Source organism: Protopterus annectens, chromosome 13.part0, assembly GCF_019279795.1.
Source record: "Protopterus annectens isolate FY-2018-M chromosome 13.part0, PAN1.0, whole genome shotgun sequence".
Taxonomy (NCBI): domain Eukaryota; kingdom Metazoa; phylum Chordata; order Ceratodontiformes; family Protopteridae; genus Protopterus; species Protopterus annectens.
Genome location: NC_056747.1, coordinates 256,335,127 through 256,356,968, shown reverse-complemented (window position 1 = coordinate 256,356,968; position 21,842 = coordinate 256,335,127). Strand labels below are relative to the sequence as shown.

The following is a 21,842-nucleotide window of genomic DNA, read 5'->3' as shown; positions in this document are numbered from 1 at the left end:
ATGAAAGACTTCGAGCTAGTAAAATCGGCTGAGTCAGAGCCGATATTCGGCTCCGAACCCACGGGTAAGAATGTAGGCGAGATAGGACTACATAACATACTTATTTACCCCATCTATCCAGCGCCCTGGAGTCTCTATCAGAAGGGGTAGGATTTTTAGCAGTAGAAGCCTTAATGCCCTCGGGCCCCTGACAAATGGTTTCAGGATCCGCAACAGGATTTTTAAAAAAAAATTTGTGGTAGTCAGGAACCCTGTAGTACCCGTCTGGTTTGCTAGGAGCAGGAGGCAAGGAATCAGAGGCCATACTGGATTCCGAAAACACATCAACAATGTCTAGTACAGGAGGTATAGCCAAAGGCCTATGCTGAGGAAGGAGGAGGAAATCCCTAAGCCTCTTTTTGGATTCAGAGAAATCCTGACTTTCCCAGTGGAAATGCTCCCTTAAGGTATGTAAAGTTTCCCCAAAAGAGAAATCCTCTGGCGGAGAAACAGAGGGAATGGAATCCTCTGCATCAGAGTCCTCATAAGTAGGTATGGACAAATCCAAATCATTAGAAGAGTCAGAAGAAACAGAGTCCTGTTCAAAAGACTCATAGTCAAATTCAATCCTAGGCCTCTTGGAGGGGGAAGGGGTTGACTACCCCGGATTAGAGTAATTAAATCTTCAGCCATTTTGATCATTTGTTTGTTAGGCATAGGGGCCTGAACATGTGGCATGGATGTTGTTTTTTTTAGACATGGATCGAGATTTAGGCCTTAATGCTGAAGTTGGAGTCGGTTTAAAATGAAAGTCTGTAGGCCTGAAAACACCCTCAGAAGCCGGTGCCTGCTCAACAGCTCTGGAACCATCCAAGGTAGAGACATCCGCAGGTTCCATATGTGAAGCATCTCGCGGCATACCGGACTCCGAATGGGTCTCAGTAGAGGCCTGTGAATCAGAAGTAGTGGGCATCAGGGGCTGCAAAAGCACCTCACTGACGACTGGCTTAGGAGAAGCGTCGTTGGCAGTTTTGGACCTCAACGGCCTGTCTCCGTCTTTTTCTTTGCATTTTTTTCGGTATTACGGTAGTCGGATGGATAATAGACGTCATTTCTGGATAATTAAACAGAGAACCGAAATATTTAGAAGCAAAAATGCACCGACGATGGATAGTGTGTTGATTAAATAAAGAACAAAACCAACAGCAAGGTACGTCGTGGTCAGGGCCTAGACAAGGAATACAGTACAAATGAAAATCCTTATGAGGTATTAGCTTCCCACAAGTAATACAATTATTAACTTTTATTGACATCGGTAAGGAGCAAGAAAAAGTTTCCCCAACGGGGTACTTAGCTTTTTGTTGAAGACTTCGGTTCTGAAACTCGAAAATGAAACTTTCAGGAGTCGGCCGACTGGCACTTGTGAACTGCTTCTGCTTCGGGCACCGCGCAGCAAGAAAGAATGATGTAATGGCGTCGGCTGCATGTTTTAAACCCCTGACGACCTGGCATCATGGAAGAAGGGACAGCAACTGACGCAGGACCCAAGACTTTGTTAATCAGGCCGACTGAGGCAACCTGCCAGCAGATTACCTCAAATGTAATGACTGCAACAGTGATACATGATGAACATCTTGGATATTTCCTGCAAGACTCCCTTATGGGGATGTGCAGATAAGCTTCTTTTAAGTCTAGGGTGATTAACCAGGCATCCTTGGCTAGCATAGGAAGAAGCTGTTGCAGTGTAAGCATTTTGAATTTTGGGACTACCAGAAAGGTGTTGAGAATTGATAGATCTAGGATAGGGTGCCAAGAGCTCTCTTTCTGGCACCAGGAACAGTCTGGAGTAGAAACCCTGCCCCCTTTGTTCTAATGGAACAGGTTGAATAGCCCTGATATGGAGAAGGGAAAGTACTTGCTTTTGAGCCTCTGCCAACTGGTTTGGAAGAAGGTCCGGCAAACTGTTTGGGGTTGGCAGTGAGTGGAAGTAGAATCTGTATCCCTGGGATACAATGTTTAGAACCCATTGGTCCTGAGTAATGGACAGCCAGTTTTTTGCATGAAGGGCGAGTTTTCCTCCTAGGGGCGAAAGCACTTGGGTATGGGTGGGAAGGATAACTGGAAAGTCATTGTGAACTTTTTCCATAAGGGGTGGCTTACCATTCTCTGGTTTAGAGGCAAAAACACTCCATTGTTTAGATCTCTGCATACCCTGAGACTGTAGTCTTGGTGGTCTGTTTCCCCTGGTTTAGCACTGAGAAGGCCTGAGAGGGACTGGAAAGGACCAGTTTTTTGAAGGCTAATGTCTACTGAATCTAGGTGGCTGCACCTGTTAAGAAATCTTTGACGGTTTGCATAGATTTAGCTTTTTCTTCCATCTTTTTAAGAGCAACTTCTGCTTTTGTGTCAAACAAACGCTCATGATTTAATAGAGCATCTAGTAATTTTGCTTTCACATGATCAGGTAAGACTTGTTCCTTTAGCTAAGCATGCCTTCTCAGTACAGACCCAGTGACAGCAGCCCTGCAAGATGCTTCTAAGGCATCAAACCCACACTGTAAAGTATGTTTACTAACTTGGTTTGTAGAATGCATTAACTCTTGCAAATCTTTACTTTCTGCACAACCTGTAAGTAACACCATGTTTTGTTTAATTAGTTCCATAATATGTTGCTGGTACTTTAACATGTGAAACTGGCAATTTAAAGCCCTGATGGAAAGAGTTGCAGAGGTAAATACCTTCTTACCCCATCTGTCTAAAGCTCTAGAATCCCTGTCTGAAGGGGTAGGGTTTTTGGCTGTAGTAGCCTTAATGCCTTTAGGTCCCTGGTAAATGGTCTCTGGATCCACAGTAGGATTCTTAGAGAGAAATTTGTGAGAGTCAGGTACTCTGTAGTACCTGTCGGGTTTTCTAGGAGCTAGTGGTAAGGTGTCAGGAGTAAAACTGAACTCCAAGAAGACATCATCTACAATATCCAGGACAGGGGGTATAACTAGAGGCCTGTGCTGAGGCAAATCTAAACATTCCCTGAGTCTCTTTTTGGACTGAGTATAGTCCTGGCATTCCCAGCAGAAATGCTCTCTTAAGGTATGCAAGGTTTCACCAAAAGAAAAATCCTCTGGAGGGGAGGCAAAAGGAATAGATTCCTTTGCATCTGAATCCTCATAGGCAGATAAGGGTATGCCCTGGTAATCAGATGGGTCAGAGTCAGACACCTGGGTCTGTAGAATCAGAAGGAAATTCAGTTCTTTGTCTTTTAGCAGGAGAAGGCTGGCTTCCCCTAATTAGAGTAATAACGTCTTCAGCCATTCTAAGCATTTGTTTTTGTGGTATGGGAGCTTGAGCATGGGCTTTGGATGTCAGTTTTCAAGGCATAGTGCGAACTCTGGGCCTGACAAACTCGGTAGTTTTAGCTGAAAATGAAGTTGTCGGTTTAATATGAATATCGGTAGGTCGGAATACACTCTCAGAAGCTGGTGTTTGCACAGTGGCTCCAGACCCATCCAAGGTAGAGACATCTGCAGGTTCCAAAGTCGAAGAAGCATCTCACGGCATACCAGACTCCAAATGGGTGTTAGCAGAGGCCTGCGAATCTGTAGAAGCGGGCATTAGGGGCTGCAAAGGTGCCTCACTGAGTACTGGCGGACTGGCGACTAGCTTAAAGGAAGTGACGTCGGCAGTTTTTGACCTATGCGGTCTGTCTCTGTGCTTTTTCGGAAGATTGGTAGTCGGATGGCTTACTGAAGCCATTTCGGAATACAGAGAACGAGTGTGAAAGAATTTAGCTACCAAAATAACCCGACGACAAATCATTTGGGCATTAAACAAGGCACAAAACCGACAGCGAGGGATGTTGTGGTCTGGGCCTAAACAGGTGATGCAGTAAGAATGAAAATCTCTGAGGTATTTGCTTTCCACAGGCAAGACAATTGTTAATTTTTTCTGACATCGGTTAGAGCAAGAAAAAAGAATCCCCAATGGGGTAACTTAGCTTTAGAATACTTCAGGTCTGAAACTCGAAAAAAGAAAATTTCAGGTAGCAGCTGACCAGCACTTGCGAACTGCTTCGGGCTCCTTCTCAGCAAGAAAGACTGATGTAATGGTGTCGGCTGCTGTTTTATACCCCTCACAACCTGACGTCATTGAAAAGGTGACAGCATCTGACGCAGAAGTCCCAAGACTCTGGTATTCAGGCCGACTGAAGGCTACCTGCAGGCAGATAACCCAAGTGTGATGACTGCAACAGTGAAACACGAAGAACATCTTACTACTGTCACTAAAATGTGAAATGTATATAACATGCGAGTAGAGAGAATTTTTGAAAAATGTAAATAGAAATGTATGTTAAAGTTGAATTCATTGTTTAACACAATTGATTAAATACATTTTCTGAAAATACAAAAAAAAAAACAATGAAAAATGATGCGTCACCATAACTATGTGGCTGTGTTGTCCATTTTCATTCCTCCTCAACGGTTGGGTATTGGATCTGACCTGGCCACATTTACAAGACTCCCAGACCCATCTCACAAGCTTCTCCCTCTACCCATAATGCACCAGTCAACCTGCTATACCAAGATCAAGTTTGCTGCCTTATAAGCCCTAGATCTAATTAATCCTAGGTATAGTTAAAGAAAAAAGAGAAACAGCAGAGCTAGGGCTCAAACCTGGAACAGAAGTTCCACAATAACCACAAGATCAACTCCAGGAGATAAACTGAAGGGGGGAGGAGGGTTGGGGGGGGTTGAAGAAAAATGAAAATAGACAACACAGATGCACAGTTAGGGTGAGTACATAACTAACATCTGATGTCCTTTTCATTCGTTCCTGGGACAGAGTCCCCAGCTATGTGAACTGTGGGTGGCCCTCACAGAAGGATATTCCAGAGTACTGCAGAACTGAAGGCAGCTCTACTCCTGGAAGTCAAATCCAATTTGTCAAGATTAGACCAGGTAGCTGCTGCGAAAATGTTGTCAATAGAAGTTCTAGATCAAAAGGTGGAACAGGCAGTCATGGACAGAGTGGAATGTGCTTTAGGAGGACTGGATAGAGACAGACTTTGCTGACTGTAAACAAAGGAAATGCCATAAGTAATTTATTTGGCCAGGGTAACTTTTATTAACTGGTGTGCCAAATCTGCTTGGTGAAGACAAAACTGTTCTGACTTCCTGAAATCTTTTGTTTTGCAGAGATAAAAATTTAGCTGCCTATGTACATCCAAAAGATGGAGCACTTGCTCCCCTTTGTTTGCAAAGTTGGGAAAGAAAATAGGCAAATTAATGGCTTGATTAATATTTGTTTCAAAAGCCTACTGCATGCAAAAAAAATGGACTGGTTCATAAAGTAACCCAGTCTTTGTGAAAAATAAGGAGGAGATTTGGTAGAGAGAGCCTGGAGTTCAGAAACTCGTTTGCAGATGTAATGGCGGTCGGAAAAGCTGTTTTTCATGACAAAAATTTTAAATCAGACTCAGCTGATGGTTCAGTCTAAGCCTTGCAGCATGACTGTCAAATCCTCAGGGGGGGATGGGTCCTTCATTGGGGGCCTAAGCAAGAAAGTACCTTTTAGAAAGGCCTTGAACAACGTTGAAGAAGCCAATGAAGCATATTCTCCTGAGAGAAAATTGACACAGCTGCCAAATGCACTTTGATGGTAGAAAAACTAGCTGCTCCTTGAAAAACAGATTCTAAAAATTCTAGGACTGCAGAGATAAGGCCAGTGAAGGGGTCATGTTATCTCTGTAGAGCCTAAACAGAGAATCTTTTCCATTTACTTTTGTAAATCTTCCTTTGTAGAGGCCTTGTGGTAAGATAAAAACATTTGATGGACTTGGGAGGAAAGCCTGGGCTGTCTAGCTATCACTGGAATAGGAGAAACCAACTTGAGGCCTGAAATGTCCGGATGATCCATCCAGGATGGGTGCGAAAGCAGGTCTGGACTGGGGTCCAGTATCCATGATGGATAATGAAGATGAGACTACAGGAAGGAAAACCACACTTAACTAGGCCAAAATAGGGCAGGGGGGTAACTGCTCTTTCCAACTGAAGTGCCTTTGGTAAGAATATGGGAATTAAAGGTTATCGAAGGATAGGGCTCAAAGACCTCGGATGGCCAAACATGGATTACAGCATCTCTTACTGACTCCCCCTGAAGGGGTATAAGGGCAAAGAACCTGCTGCACTTGCTGTTGTGGAGAGAGGCGAAGAGGTTGGAACAAGATTGGCCCCAATAACAGAAAACCCTCTCTGCCACGGAATGAGAGGCCACTTGTGAGGCATTATAATGGACCTGGTGACTGTCTGCTAGAATGTTGGACCATCCCGGTATGTGCACTGCAATAAGATGACAGTTGTTGGAGATCGCCCACTGCCGCACACACATTGCTTCTTGACAAAGGGGGTAAGATCGGGTACCTCCCTGTTTGCTGATGCATCAAACCACAGATATGTTGGCTTGAATCGCATTCATCCCAAAAGGAAGAACATCTTGAAAAGCCTGCTAACACTAAGACTGCTGTCATCTCTGCAACAATGATGTGCAAATTGGTCTCTTCTGGGAAAGAAGTGCCTTGAAACATTCGTCCCAAGAAAAATACCTTACCCCACCCCAGACGGGAGGCATCCGTAGTTACAGTGGCTACTGGAGATGAAAGTACAAAAGGACAGTCTAGGAAAACTTAATCCTACTGAATTCACCAATGTAGATCTTTGCAAACTTGAGTGAGTTTGACTGGGAAGGACAATCAATGATGAAAAATCGACCACTGAACAGCTAGGGTCCACTGAAGAATGTACATATAAAACTGGGGCATAGGAGATAAGAGTATGGCAGCTGTCATTGACCCTAGGGCCTGAAAAACAAGTCCGGCTGGGGGAACAGCATGTGCAATAATTTGCTCTACCTGCAAATATGCCACGTAATTCAGACACTGTAAGGCAAAAGTTGCTGAGGCAAAAATGCACTTTCCAAATCTGTCCAACACCCTGGAGACTCTGTTGGGGGATGGACGCTGGAGTTCTGCTCCACTAGCTCCTTCTTTGTGGCTGCCACTATAACCATAGCAACAACAGGGTCTCCCTTCCTCCAGTGTGGCCTATCTTTAGGTGGTGACAGAAATATACCAGGGTGAGAGGGAATGGGTTCTACAGTATCTGGTTCCTTCCATGCCCATTAAGATACTAGATCTATAAGCTCATCTGCCGTGGAGTCACCCAAGATGTAGATGGGCCTGACCCAAAAGCTTCCAGAACTCCTCTTGGGAGGGAGTACCAGAAGACGATCTACCCTTCTGTCTGAGAATCTCTAGAATGTCTCCAAAGGATTAGTCATCTGGAGGAGATCTGGGGGATTCCTCTCCATCAAAGTCAGTGTCCTTGATGAGAGACTCCATGGGGGAATCTAAGCGTCTCCTCTTACATCCTCTTTCGGGGAACCTCTTCAGTGGGGTCATATGGACAGGTATCCAAAGACATGGGAAAATCCATGATGAGGACTGCCTGGATGCTTGACGGTGCTGGCTGTCTCTGTAGAGTAGGCGTAATAGGATTACAGCTCAGACCTGAAGGGGATATGGCTGCAGGATCCAGACAGGAATGAGTAGTCAAATCTCTCTGATGAGAGAAAACTCTCTCCACTACCTCGAAGGCAGAAGGACCAGGAGAATTCGTATCTGGACGCATCAGAGCCCAAGCTCCCCATGTTACACGGCCCGATCCTCCTCGGACCTGTACCTCAAAGGGGGAGTTGGACCTGAGCTGTCCAAAGCTGAAGCTCTGAGGGGCAGGGGCAGGTCCAACAACAGAGTGGAACGTAACCCCCCACACACACACACACACACAACTTGGCACTGATGCTTTGGCTCTGAGATTTATCCTAGTCCGAAAGGAAGCAGTCAGATTTGAAGATCTAGCTGCCTTTGGATCTGACGTCAACACTGTTGGGGCTCTCAGATTCAAGGGCTCCAAAACCATGGGTCAGATCAGAGAAAGAGAGATCACTGCATGAGAAGTAGAAGGGAATCTCATGGATTTGATGGGAGATGGAGCCAGGATAACCCCATCTGAATCTGAGTTCTGAGGAACCTCCTCATCATCCTATCCACTTCAGCTTCTGAAGTGCTCCTGGAGGACCTGATGGAAGAAGTGGTGGACTGGGGTCAAGACTCTCTCCTCAGAGTCCCCTAAAGGAAAGGGAAATGGAACCAAGGGAAAACAGATTCTATAGTGAACCCTGGGGACCAGGTTCTTAAAGAGTTGATATAAACAGCTGTTGGATCACAGGACATGGGATCCAGCTATTTGTATTTCAGATCAGATTTCTTTCAGATCTGAGGAGGCTCCGAAGATTGAGTAGTCTTTGGAGAGTGGGATGGAGACTGCTATGCGATTCTTTTGCATCCAAAGAGGCTTTGGATGATTTTGTTGGGATTTGAGCCCCTGAAGGAGAAGTTGATGGTAGCAACAATCCTTTCAAAACTAATTTGTTTCTGAGATCAGTAAGGGACCTGCAATTTAAGGCAGCAGAAATGGAGTAATCTGTGTTGAGATAAGAAGCTCCACGACAGCAGACACACTTCCCTGTGGGCATCAGAGTTAAGGATCTTATGCCCACAGGAAGTGCTTTTTTTGAAGTCCGTTGGTTTCTCGACCTTAATACAACTCCACGCCACTACTAACAATGAAAGAAAGAAAAATAGAAAAAGTTTTTTTTTTTTTTAATTTTTAACTACCAACAATGGTAGGCGGAGGAAAGGGTGTAAAAAAGTACTAACAATGGTACCTAGAGCTACTTGTGGTAGAAGATGTATTAGACAAAGATTATTACAAGTTAAAGAAACTGGAAAATTCAACAACTGAGGGAAGTGGGTGAAACAAGTAAGATCATAAGGTGGGAGGTTCTAGAGAAAAAAAATAATGTTATGTACTCACCATAACTATGCATCTATGTTATTTTCATTCTTCCTCAACAAATGGGTTTTGGATCTGGCTCAGCCACATTTCTTCCAGACTCCTGAATCCAGCTCTCGAGCTCCTTCCCCCTAACTACTGTATTACCTCAGATAGAGTTTGCTGTGCAATCCATAAAAAGGTTGATAACTTACAGAAAAAGGACAGAACAGGAGCTCAAACAGGACCAGTGGTTTCAATATTTCTATCAGATCACTCCCAAAGGTAAAGCAGAGTGAGAAAGAAGGTGGGAAGTTGAGAAAGAATGAAAATGACCACCACAAATGCACAATTATGATGAGTACATAACTTTTACATCTGGTGATGTAATTTTCATTCATTTCTCAACGAATGGGACAGAGTCCCCAGCTACGATAAACTTGGGTGACCCTCATGGAAGGATATTCTGGAGTACTGCAGAATCAAAGGCAGTCCCTACTTCTGGAAATGTCCAATTTGTAATGAGCAATAAAAGTATGGGCATTGGACCAAGTGGCTACAGCACAAATGTCATCAATAGAGGCTCTAGCCCAAAATGCAGACGATGTAGCCATAGATCTAGTGGAATAAGTTTTAGGAGGTCTCAGTAAAGGCAGAGCTCGCAGAGAATAAATATGACAGATCCAGTCTGTTAACCATTTTGCTAAAGTGACTTTAGAAACTGTTTTCCCCAATTTATTTTTTTATGGGCAAAGGAAATGAACAGTTGGTCAGTCTTCCTAAAATTCTTCATTCTATGAAGATAAAAATGAAGCTATTTACATCCAAAAGGTGAAGCATGTACTCTCCTTTATTAAAAAATCTTGGAAAGAAGACGGGCAAGTTGATTACTTGGTTGATGTTTGTCTCAGGGGATACTTTTGGTAGAAAAGATGAATGGTTAGGCAAAATGATTATCTTTATGGAAAATCAAAGAAGACAGTTTGGAAGAGAGTGCTTGGGAGTACAGAAACTCTCCTAGCTGAAGTTATAGTCACAAGAAACATTATCTTCCAAGAGAGAAATCTAAGATCAGACTTGACTGAGGGCTCAAAGTAAGGATGAGCCATGCTCTGCAACATACGTTTAAGGTCCCATGGTGGATTAGGGTCTTTAATCAGGGGTTTATGTAAGAAGGTACCTTTAAAAAAGCTTTGATAATCTGGATGAAACTAGAGGGAAAGCACCATCTCCAGGTGATAATTAAAGATGGCTGCTAGCTGGACTTTGACAGTTGAAAACCTGAAGCAAAAAAATCTAAAACAGCAAGAAAGCAGTAAAGGGATCTAATTCTTTCTGATGCAACCAATAACAAAATCATTTCCATTTACTCTGACATTTTTCTAGTTCACTCTTTCTGAGATGACACCGCAATCTTGTAAACTGGGAAGAAACCTGGGGTCCAGTGTCGAAGGATAACACAGGAGGCGAGACCACAAAAAGGGGAACAAAACTTACAGAGGCCAATAGTGGGAAATGAGAATAACCTTGCTCTTCAACCAAAGTGCTTTCTGAAGAAATTTGGGGATTGGAGGGAAGGGAGGTAAGCGTACAGGAAGAGGCCCAAATGTGGACTAGAGCAGCTCCCTGACTCTCCCTGAAGGGGGATCAGGGCAAAAAAACTGCTACACTTGAGGGGAGAGGCAAACGGGCAGCAGCAAGGCTGACTCCATAGAAAGAAGATTCTCTCCACCACCATATGGTTGAGTGAACACTGATGAAAGCCATCAGAATTAGCCCTGCTGAGCTTGTCGACTAGAATGCTGGATTTCCCTGAAATGTGCTTTGCTAAAAAAAGTGGTTGGAGATCGCCTACTGTCATACACTCATTGCTTCTTGGCAAAGGGGGTAGGACCTGGATCCCCCATTTGTGGATATAACAGACCACTGACATGTCTGTTTATATAAGCAATTGTCCTTAAGAGGGAAAGAGCTCTGAAAAGCCTGCATCACAACAGACTGTTCTCATCTCTAGGATACTGACATGCAAACTGGACTCTCCTAGGGACCATGTGCCTTCAACATTCTGTCCCAAGAAATGCCCCCCAATCCTAATTGGGAGTCGTCCATGGTCACCATGGCCATTGGGAGTGGAAATACAAAAGGACATCCCTGATAACCTTCGTTGGACTAAAGCCACCAAACTAGAGAGTCTTTGCAAACCCAAGAAAGTTTTATAGGATGGTTCAGAGGCTGTTGAAGAATCAAACATTAAATTGCTACTGTCCACTGAAGAATCTGCATTTGGAAACAACCAGTTGGTAGCAGGGTAATTGCTGCAGTAAGGCTTTAAGAACCAACTTTGCTGGGGGAGTAGGATGTCAAAGAATCTGACAAGCAGTTTTAGGTCAGTATTCTGTTTGTAGGAAGAAAGGCCACCTGACTGGCTGTGTCCAGGCAAGCTCCTATAAACTGCACAACTTGAAACGGCTGAAGGTGGGACTTGGAATAAAAAGAAGTTATGTACTAACCATAACGTTCCATCTGAGTAGGTAACTTCATTTGTCAGCAACCTGTGGGTATCGGATCCGAATCAGATAGGAGCCGGCAGCTTTATCCAGCTAAGATCCAAGCTCCAAGCTCCTCCCCCTTACCCATAACCCCCTGCCATCCCTCTCTGTCCTCAGATCGAGTTTGCTATAGTATTATAGAATACTACAAAACAAAGGATCAACTAAACATCCTAACCTGATGTCATCTGGAAAGGAAGCACAAAGATCCTAAAAGGACGAACTACAGGTCAGGGGGACGGAGGGGGGGGGGGGGGGTTGGTTGCTGATAAATGAAGTTACCTACTCAGATGGAATGTTATGGTGAGTACATAACTTCTTTATCTGAAGTAGTTAACTTCATTTGTTCATCAACCTGTGGGACAGAGTCCCCAGCTACCAAAAACTTGGGAGGTCCTCATGGAAGCAAAACCAAAGGACACCCTCCCTCTGGAAATTATATCCAACTTGTAATGGGTAATAAAGGTATGGGATGAAGCCCAAGTGGCTGCTGAACAAATGTCATCCAAGGACACTCTGGACCAAAAGGCAGCAGAAGTAGAAATCGATAGAGTAGAATAGGCGTGAACTCAGACAGGTTCAGGTCGGCCAGAACTCTTATATGCGAGAAATATACATTGGGAAATCCATCTGGACAATGTAGCTTTTGACACAGGTTTACCCAAAAAGGGTTTAGCAAAGGATACAAGGAGTTACTCAGATTTCTTATGTTCAGCAGTCCTGTATAAGTAGAACCTCAATTGTCTGTGCACGTCCAAAGAATGTAATTTGTATTCACCTTTGTTATGATAATTTGGGGAAAAAAATGGTAAACTGATAAGATTGATTAATGCTGGACTCAGAGACAACTTTAGGCAAAAAGGAGGGATTGGTCCTGAGTGAAACTCTGTCTTTATGAAAGACCAGGTATGGAGGTTTGGCACAAAGGGCATGAAGCTCCGAAACCCTTCTAGCCGAACTGATAGCAATGAGAAAGGCTGTTTTCCAAGATAAATATTTTAGATCCACCAAAGCTGCAGGTTCAAAGGGAGGGCCAGTAAGAGCCTGGAGAACAAGGGTTAAATCCCACGGAGGGACCGCATCCTTAACAGGAGGTCTTAACAAAAAAGTCTTGCAGATCTTAGAAGAAGCTAAAGGACCGAGATCACTTCCCACATGAAAGTGGGAAATCACTGCTAATTGGACTTTGACCGTAGAGGAGCTGGCACCTTGGTCAAATAAATGACAAAAAATCTAATACAGCTGGTATCGGGACTGTAAAGGGATCCAAATTTCTATGTTCCATCCAGATCGAAAAACGTTTCCATTTGCTCTTATAGACCTTTCCAGAAGGTGGTTTATGAGCGGCTACTAGGATAGCCTTAACAGAAGAGGAGATGCCGGGAGTCCTAGCTATTATTGGAACGGGATCAACCAAGCTGTGAGCTTGAGATTGTCCAGGTTTGGGGTTGTCAGCCCTAGGGGGTGAGATATCAGATCCAGAGTGGGATCCAAAATCCATGGAGGATTCACTAGATGAGACCATAGGCAAGGGAACCACGTTTGATGAAGCCAGAATGGGGCTATGTGGATCACTCTACTCCCCAACCGATGAGCTTTCTGCAGGAATTTTACCATAAGAGGAAGAGGCAGATAAGCATAAAGTAGACCGGATGGCCAAACATGCACTAGAGCGTCTCTGGGGGATACCCTGGTGGGGGAAGTAGAGCAAAGTACTCGCTGCACTTTGCGTTCGAAGGCGACGCGAAGAGATCGCAGCAAGGTTGACCCCACGAGGAAGATTTGCTTCGCTACTCTTGGGTTCAGAGACCACTCAGATGGTGAGAGGATGGTTCGACTCAGCCTGTCTGCCAAAATGTTCGATTGACCCGGGATGTGCACTGCTATGAGAAAGTGGTTGGTGGCAATCGCCTATTCCCAAACTCTCATGGCCTCTCGACAAAGCGGATAGGATCGGGTTCCCCCCTGTTTGTTGATATACCAGACTACGGACATGTTGTCTGTTTGAATTGCAAATGTCCGTAAGGGAAGAAGAGCCTGGAGTGCTTGCAACACTAAAAGCACCACCCTCATCTCTAGGACATTGATGTGCAACAAGGTCTCCAAGTGGGTCCACGTGCTTTGGACGGTTCTGCCCATGTAGTGCCCCCCCCCACCCGAGGCGAGAAGCGTCTGTGGTCACTGTGGCTTGGGGTGGGGACATTGAGAAGCGGCGCCCTTCCCGGAGATCCGAGGACTGGATCCACCAGAGTAGGGATTTCCTGCAAACCTTGCTGAGGGGGATAGATGCACTTAGCGGATGTTGCAGGATGGACCATTGAACCTGCAAGGTTCATTGTAGGACCCTCATGTTTAGACGAGCTAGGGGTGACAGATTCATGGCGCAGCCATGGAACCTAGCACCCTCAGGACCAATTCTGCTGGAGGAGCCGAGGATTGTAGGAGGGCCAGCATGTGGAATGTCAAAGTTTGAAACCTGTCTGGAGTCAGGAAGACTCTCAATAGGTTTGTGTCTATCCTGGCCCATCCAAGAATCCAAGATTTGAGTTGGTTGAAGGGAGGATTTCTTGAGACTGATTGAGATTCCCCGATAAGAGGCCAAGTGAAGGAAGTAATTCCTGGCTGAACTTAGTAGATGCCTGGTGGGGGGCGGTCAGGAGCCAGTCGTCTAGGTACGGAAAGACCTGTATTCCCTGAAGCCTCACGTGGGCGGCTACAACTGCCATAAATTTGCTGAACACCCTGGGGGCTGTGGTGAGACCAAAGGGGAGGACCCTGAAATGATAGTGGCTGGCTCTCAGCCGGAAGCGGAGAAACCGTCTGGATCGTCTGTCCATCAAAATGTGGTAGTACACATCCTTGAGGTCTATAGAGCACATCCAGTCATTCTCCTGCAGGAGTGGGAGAATGGATTGAATAGTGACCATCCGGAACTTTTCTTTGGCAACCGACAGGTTTAGAGTGGACAGGTCGAGGATTGGTCTTAAGTCCCCTGTCTTTTTTGGCACCAGAAAGAACCTGGAGTAAAAGCCTGATCCGGATTGATCTTGGGGGATGGGCTGGATTGCTCTTTTTTCTAGCAGATACTTTATTTCTGTGGCTGCTGCCTCCCTTTGATTGGGTGGGGCATCGGGGAGACTCCAGGGTCTGAGAGGGAGATTCAGAAAGGGGATAGTGTAACCTCTGGATATGATTCGAAGCACCCAGCGATCTGTTGTAATGGACTCCCAAACTGCTAGGTGTCTCGAGAAACACCCCCCCCGACTGCCTCTAGAGTGGAGCAGTCGGGTAACCCCTCAGGGCTGTTGCGCGGGCCGATCCAAAAAAGGTTCTCTCGACCTGAAATTCTTCGGTCCACCTCTGCCTTTGGGCCAGTGTCCATCCTGTCCCTCCTCTGCCTCTGAAGGACAAGGGGTCCGGAGCGAAACGGGACTGTTGAGATTTCCGGAACCACATCATCTTTTGTCCCCTTTGGTTCCTGGAAGACCACCTCTGGGGAGCCAAGAAGCGGATCCCGACGGCAGACGTCTTGCCGTCTTTCTCGCTCTGGACCAGCGTGTCGCGGACGGTCTTGCCAAACAGCGAAGAGCCGTCAAAAGGGGCATTTGCAAAGGACGCCTTGAAGGGTTCCGCAAAGTCACAGAGATGGAGCCAAGCATGCCGCCATAAGACAATGCCTGCTCCGCTAGCTCTAGCGGCTCCTTCCGTAGCATGGGAAAGAAGCCGCATAGAAGTGTTCGAAATGGACTTAAGAGTGGCCATTCGAGCTGAGAATGTTTTCTTATCCTCGGCCGACATGGACTCTGGGGGCGACCCGGCGTATTCCTTGATGAGATCCCGCTGGAGTCATATCACGTGCCATATAGTTCAGCGACCTACTGGAGAAGGTAGCTGAAGCGAACATCCGCTTCCCTAGGCAGTCCATCGTCTGAGACTCCTTGTCGGAAGGGTGGACTGAGGAACTCTGCTGGGCTAATTTGGTGGCAGCCGCCACCAACATGGCATCTACCGGAGCACCCTTGCTCCAAACCGTCCTATCTGTGGGTGGACTGAGGATTTTGTCTGGTCTCTTTGGTATGGGCTCCACAGTGTCCGGTTCCTTCCATGCCCTGGTAGTGATCAGATCTACCAGGGGATCGGCGGGAGGTGACACCCAAGAGGTAGATGGGCCTGCGTCAAACGCCTCCAGAAACACAGACTCATCGGCAGAAGGTGTGTGGGCTGACCACCCACCACTAATACAAAGCATTTGCAAAATGTCTCTGAAGGAGACGTCCTCAGGGGGTGACCTTGGGGAACCTTCCCCTTCCTCTAAGTCTGTGTCCTCTGTCAGGGACTCGGGTGAGTCCAAGTGCCTCCTCTTGCACTTACGTTTGTGAGAAACCTCCTCGGGGGGGCTGTCTGAAGATGCCTCATCAACCACATCCTGTTCCTCTATAAGGGAACCATCTGGGATGTAGGCGCAGGCTGTCCCTGGTGCCGGGTGGATGGAAGGTAGACCCGTCTGAGAGGGAGTGGAGGGTGGAACCGTAGCAGGAGCCTGGGGTCTCGAATCCCTCGACAAGACCCTCTCCACAACATCGAACGCTGAAGGAGAACTGCTCTCTCTAGGACCCGAGAGCAGTCCCTTCGGATCAGAGGCATGGACCGGAACCGACGCCGATGCAATCGGATCCGAAGGGCCAGTATGCTCCAACCGAGCCGGAGCTGAAGACACACTGACACCTCCGGATCCGAAGCTCAGCTCATGGCTCCGAGAGCTCGGATCTGAAAAGGGACCCGACAAACTCGAGGGTGCGGTCGAAGCCAAAATAGGGTGTACTATCGGCGCCGAGCCTCCCCCAGCTCCGATGCTACCTGGATCCGACGGCTCCAAACCCCGGAAGTGGGTCGGAGAAGGAGCAATCAGGGCGAAAAATGGGGTCGAGCTCCCCCCCAGAGGGGGGGGGGCAGGAGCACTCCCATCTGCAGTTGGGCCTGGAGAAACCTACGCATCATCCGGTCCATATCTGCATTGGACAAACTTTGAGTCGATCTAGACAAGGCCACCAAGGCTGGCCTGGAGTGCCGCCTCGACCTCGAAGGCGACCGGGTCTCTTCCTCCGGCTCCGGGGAAAAATGAGGTGAATGGAGCCGGGAAGGAGAAGGCCCAGACGTCCTAGGAGAGGCTATCTGTTTAGCCGGTGGAGCCGAGGAGGAAGCTTCGGCCCGCCGCTTGTGGTGTTTCTCTCTCCTTTTCTCCCTCCTAGATTTCCTCTCCTCCTGAGCCAAGGTGGGAGGGTGAGTCCCAGCCAGGGGAGCAGGGATGGAAGGCAGGACCGCCGCTGTCGCAGCCGGTGCCACTGAGGGAGAAGAGGACGAAGCAGAGTCCGGGGGCAGAAGTCCCGCCAGAATCAGCTTCGACCTCCTGTCCCTCAAAGCCCTGGGGCTGAAGGCGGCACAAATTGTGCAGCCCGAGGAGAGATGGTCAACCCCAAGGCAGATAAACACAGTGTGGCTATCCACTGGGGATAGCTTATGGCCACACTCGGTGCACTTGGAAAAAATTGCTTTTGTGGCCTCAGACATGGTAACAAAGATAGGCCCAACCCGCACACACCTTCACACCACACATGGGGGGGAGGGGAGAAGACTAAATTAACTAAAAGATAGAAAAGTTACTAACAAGTTTAGCAATTTAACAGAAAAGGGGAAACAACACTCACTCGTCTATGGATTAAACTAAAAACTAGGTAAAAAAAAAGGTAAATTTTTATAAATAACTCATGAAACCCTATGCTTGGAAACTCGTTCTATCTAGATGCTTGAATAAGCCGCGGCAAACGAGATCTGAGGACAGAGAGAGATGGCAGGGGATTATGGGTAAGGGGAAGGAGCTTGGAGCTCGGATCTTAGCTGGATAAAGCTGCCGGCTCGGATCCGATTCGGATCCGATACCCACAGGTTGATGAACAAATGAAGTTAACTACTTCAGATCTGACTGTGATCTCCAAAGACTAGCACACGAAGTAGGTAGTCTCTGGCTTTTCGAGGAGACGCTTGGTTGGGGCAGTGAGGCACCAGTTGTCTAGATAAGGAAACACACTGAATCTATGCAGTCTGAGATGAACTGCTTCCACTGCCATACATTTGAACACCCAGGGGTATTGTGGTAAGCCCAAAGGGCAGGGTTCTGAACTGATAATGACTGGTCCCCAGCTGACAGTGCAGATATCTCTGACAGCACCTGTTCATCTTGATGTAATAGTACACCTCCTGAAGATTTACGAACCACATGCAATCGTCTTTCTGCATGAGGCAAAATGGACTGAACCGTGACCATCTGAAACAAGAAGTTATGTACTCACCATAACGTTTGATGTATGGACTCGGCCATACTTTAGCTCGAAGTCTTTCAATTGGCTGGGCTAAGATAGTAACCCATGCTGCACTGCTCTCTCTACCCAGATCTAGTTTGCTACGAGCACCCGCACTCACTCTCCATGCATAACAACACCTAAGGAAGAACAAACCAAGAATGAGGGGAACTCTGAAACCAGGCCTAACCTCCAGATCCTCCAGGACGGTGGAAGTTGGGTGGATAAGTAAGAATGTGAGGCGAGATGGACTACATACATCGAACGTTATGGTGAGTACATAACTTCTTGATGTTTAGTCCAATCTCGCCTACATTCTTACCCGTGGGACAGTGTCCCCAGCACCTAAATCCTGGGAGGCTCAGTGGAAAATACTCCTGAGCACTGTGGAACCAAAGGAAGACCTGCCACTAGATACCACATCTAACTTGTAATGAGCAACAAAGGCGTGAGGAGATGCCCAAGTAGCCGCAGCACAAATATCATCCATAGACAATCTGGCCTGAAAAGCTGTAGATGTAGATACAGGCCAGGTAGAGTGAGCCTTCACTCGGAATGGTAAATCTCTTCCCCCTTTAGTATAAATGAAAGAAATATAACTGGAAATCCACCTGGACAACGTGACTTTGGAAACAGAAGACCCAATTCTGTTTTCCAAAAATCAAACAAACAACTGATAAGATTTTCTAAGGTCCTTCGTTCTGTGCAAATAAAATCGTAATTGTCTGTGCAGATCCAACTGATGAAATTTGAATTCTGCCTTGTTCGGGAACTGAGGAAAAAACACTGGTAATTCAATGGATTGGTTAAGGTTACTAACTGACGCTACTTTGGGAAGAAAGGAAGAATTTGGTCTAAGAGAAATGCCGTCCTTATGAAAGATCAAATAAGGTGGTTTAATTGATAAAGCTTGAAGCTACGAAACACGTCTGGCTGACGTGATGGCTACCAAAAAGACAGTCTTCCAAGATAAGAATTTTAAATCACAAGTGGCTGCAGGCTCAAAGGGGGGTGAAGTAAGACCCTGTAGAACAAAGTTCAAGTCCCAAGGCATAACAGGTTCAGAGACAGGAGGGCGAAGCAAGAAAATGCCTTTCAAGAAAGCTTTACAGAGTCTATGTACCATTAGACTAGGTTCGTCTGACGTGAACGGTAGAAATCGCCGCCAACTGGACTTTAATGGTTGTGGCAGCTGATCCCTGGTTGAAAAGCATAGAAAGGAACTCCAATACTGATGAGATTGGAGCTGTGTAAGGGTCAATCTGTTTGGCATGTGCCCAAATGAAAAATCTCTTCCATTTGCTGTAATAAATCTTCCTGGTCGAAGGTTATGAGAGGAAGATAGAATATGAAACACCTCAGGCGAATAATGGTGAAGCCTAACTAATGACAGAAGTGGAGTAGCCAAGCTGTCAACTGGAGGGTCTGAAGAGAGGGATGGAGCTGCCCTGACATATAAGTCAGTAAGTCTGGTTGTGGGTCCAGAATCCAAGGAGCATCCATGAGATAGGAATGGAGAAAGGGGAACCAAATCTGACGAGGCCAGTGTGGAGCAATCAAAATCATTTTGCTTCCCAAGGATTGCGCTTTCTGAATAATCATTGACAGCAAAGGAACCGGAGGGAAGGCATACAGTGGACCGGAGGGCCAATTGTGGACTAGAGCATCCCTGGGCGACTCCCCCTGAGGGGGGATAAGGGTGAAGTAGCTGCTGCATTTGGCATTGAGGGGGCTGGCAAAAAGGTCGCAAGGCTGACCCCACCTGCAGAAAATCTGCTCCGCACCTTGACAATTCAGGGACCACTCGTGAGGCATCAGAATAGCTCTGCTTAGCCTGTCTGCAATCACATTGGACTTCCCCGGAATGTGTGTTGCTACCAGAAAACGTTGGGAAGACACTGCCCACTGTCACACTCACATGGCCTCTCTGCAAAGGTGGTACGACTTGGTTCCTCCCTGTTTGTTCAGATACCATACCACCGACATATTGTCTGAGTGAACTGCAATAGTCCCGAGAGGGAGAAAGCTCTGAAGTGCTTGCAATGCTAGTAGCACTGCTCTCATCTCCAGGAAATTGATATGCAGATGCAGCTCGTGCTCTTGCCATGTGCCTTGGACTGTCCTGCCTAGATAATGCCCCCCCCATCTGGGAGGCATCCGTGGTCACCGTGGCAACCGGAAGCAAAGGAACGAAGGGCTTTCCCGCACTGAGGTTGCCGGTGTGAAGCCACCAACTGAGATCCTGTTTGCACCTGTCTGTGAGTAGACTATGGTGAGAAAGTGGAAGACGTTGAAGAGACCACTGGGCGAAGAGTAGCCACTGAAGGAGCCTCATATGTAACCTTGCCAGTGGGATTAACAATCGTAGCAGCCATCGTCCCCAACAATTGAAGGACCAATCTTGCCTTCACTCTTCTCAGAAGGAACAAGGCGTAAATCTGTTGCTGTAAGACTCTGATTCTTTCCTGTGGTAGAAACGTCCACATGAGGACGGTGTCTAATTCAGCGCCTATAAAAGTGACACGCTACGAGGGCAACAAGGCAGATTTTTCCCAGTTCAAGGTGATGCCCAACTGTTGACATAGGTTGATAGTAGCGTCTCTGGTCTGAAGTAGCAGATGCCTGGTGGTGGCAGTAAAGAGCCAGTCGTCCAGGTATGGAAACACTTGGAATCCCTGATGTCTCAAGTGAGCAGTCACCACTGCCATGCATTTGGGTAAACACCCTGGGGGCTGTGGTGAGATCAAAGGGCAGGGCTCGAAACTGAAACTGACTGGCTCCCAGCCGGAAGCGTAGGTGACTTTTGGATGCCCTGTCCATCTTTATGTGGTAGTAAGCATCCTTGAGGTCGATGAAGCACATCCACACTTCTTTTCCCAATAATGGAAGAATAGATTGCAATGTGACCATTCGGAACTTGGACTTTTGCACATGGGTGTTCAATCGGCTGAGATCCAAGATGGGTCTCAGGTCCCTTGTCCTTTTCAGCACCAAAAAGAATCTGGAGTAAGTCCCTAATCTGATCTGGTCTGAGGGGACATGTTGGATGGCTCCTTTTTCTAGCAGCTTTGAAACCTCTGAAGCTGCGGAATCCCTTTGACTGGGTGGAACATCCGGGATTTTCTTGATTGGAGGGGGAGTTGACGAGAAGAGAATGACATATCCTCTGGAAATTATTCGTAGAACCCATTGGTCCTGGGTGATACCTTGCCAGGCCTCCGGATATAGTGAGATACGACCCCGACTGGCTCCGAAAAACGCACAGTCGGGCCTCCCATCAGGAGCGGCAGTAGGGAGAACCACGAAAGGAATCACGGTCTCCTGAGTTACGAGTGCCTCCTCTGCCCCTAGGGCGGCGTCTACCTGAATAACCACCCCCTCCCCTGCCTCTGGAGGGGGGGCTCACCTTGTGCATTGGAAAAAAACCTCTGCGATTTCCTGAACCACATCTTTCCACCCTCTGGGCCTTGGGATAAGGCCTAGAGGGAAGGGAAAAACAGACTCCTACGGCAGACCGAGTTTTTTCCTCTTGCTTGCACCTAGTGAGAGTGTCTTTCACCTTGGTTCCTAACAAAGAGGAACCATCAAACGGGGCGTCAGTGAATGTAGACTTGAAGACCTCCGTGAAATGACAAAGGAGCATCCAGGCATGTCTCCTAAGAGCGACTCCTGAACTTGCTGCCCTACTCGCTCCCTCGGCTGCGTGAGAGATCAGCCTCATGGAGGAGTTTGTAATAGAATTGAGGGTAGACATCTGAGCGTTTACCTTCTGAGCCACCGCCTCAGAAACATTACCTGTTAAGAGCATCTCCAAGCTCCTTTAGGAGTTCTCTCTGGAGACATGTAAAGTGTGATAAGTAATTCAGTGACCGCAAAGTAAAGGCCGCTGAAGAAAACGTACACTTCCTGTACCGGTCCATAGTCCTAGACTCCTTGTTAGGGGGATGGACGGTGGAAGAAATCTCAGCTAATTCCTTCTTGGTGGCCGCTGCCACCACCATGGCATCCACAGGGACTCCCTTGCATAGAAATTCCTTGTCAGGAGGGGCAGACAAAAATTTATTGGGTCTCCT

General features: G+C 46.9%; 1 protein-coding gene across 1 annotated transcript in view; it reads right to left on the bottom strand.

The window, feature by feature from the left end:
* Nucleotides 1–21,842, bottom strand: part of SBNO2 (strawberry notch homolog 2) — a 2,660,605-nt gene that overhangs the window by 284,017 nt on the left and 2,354,746 nt on the right. The window contains exons 35-36 of the mRNA XM_044053813.1: nt 18,320–18,342; nt 17,845–17,862 (exon numbers count right to left, since the gene is read on the bottom strand). Of these exons, the coding sequence (XP_043909748.1) occupies nt 17,845–17,862; nt 18,320–18,342 (41 nt within the window). The remainder of the gene's footprint in view (nt 1–17,844; nt 17,863–18,319; nt 18,343–21,842) is intronic.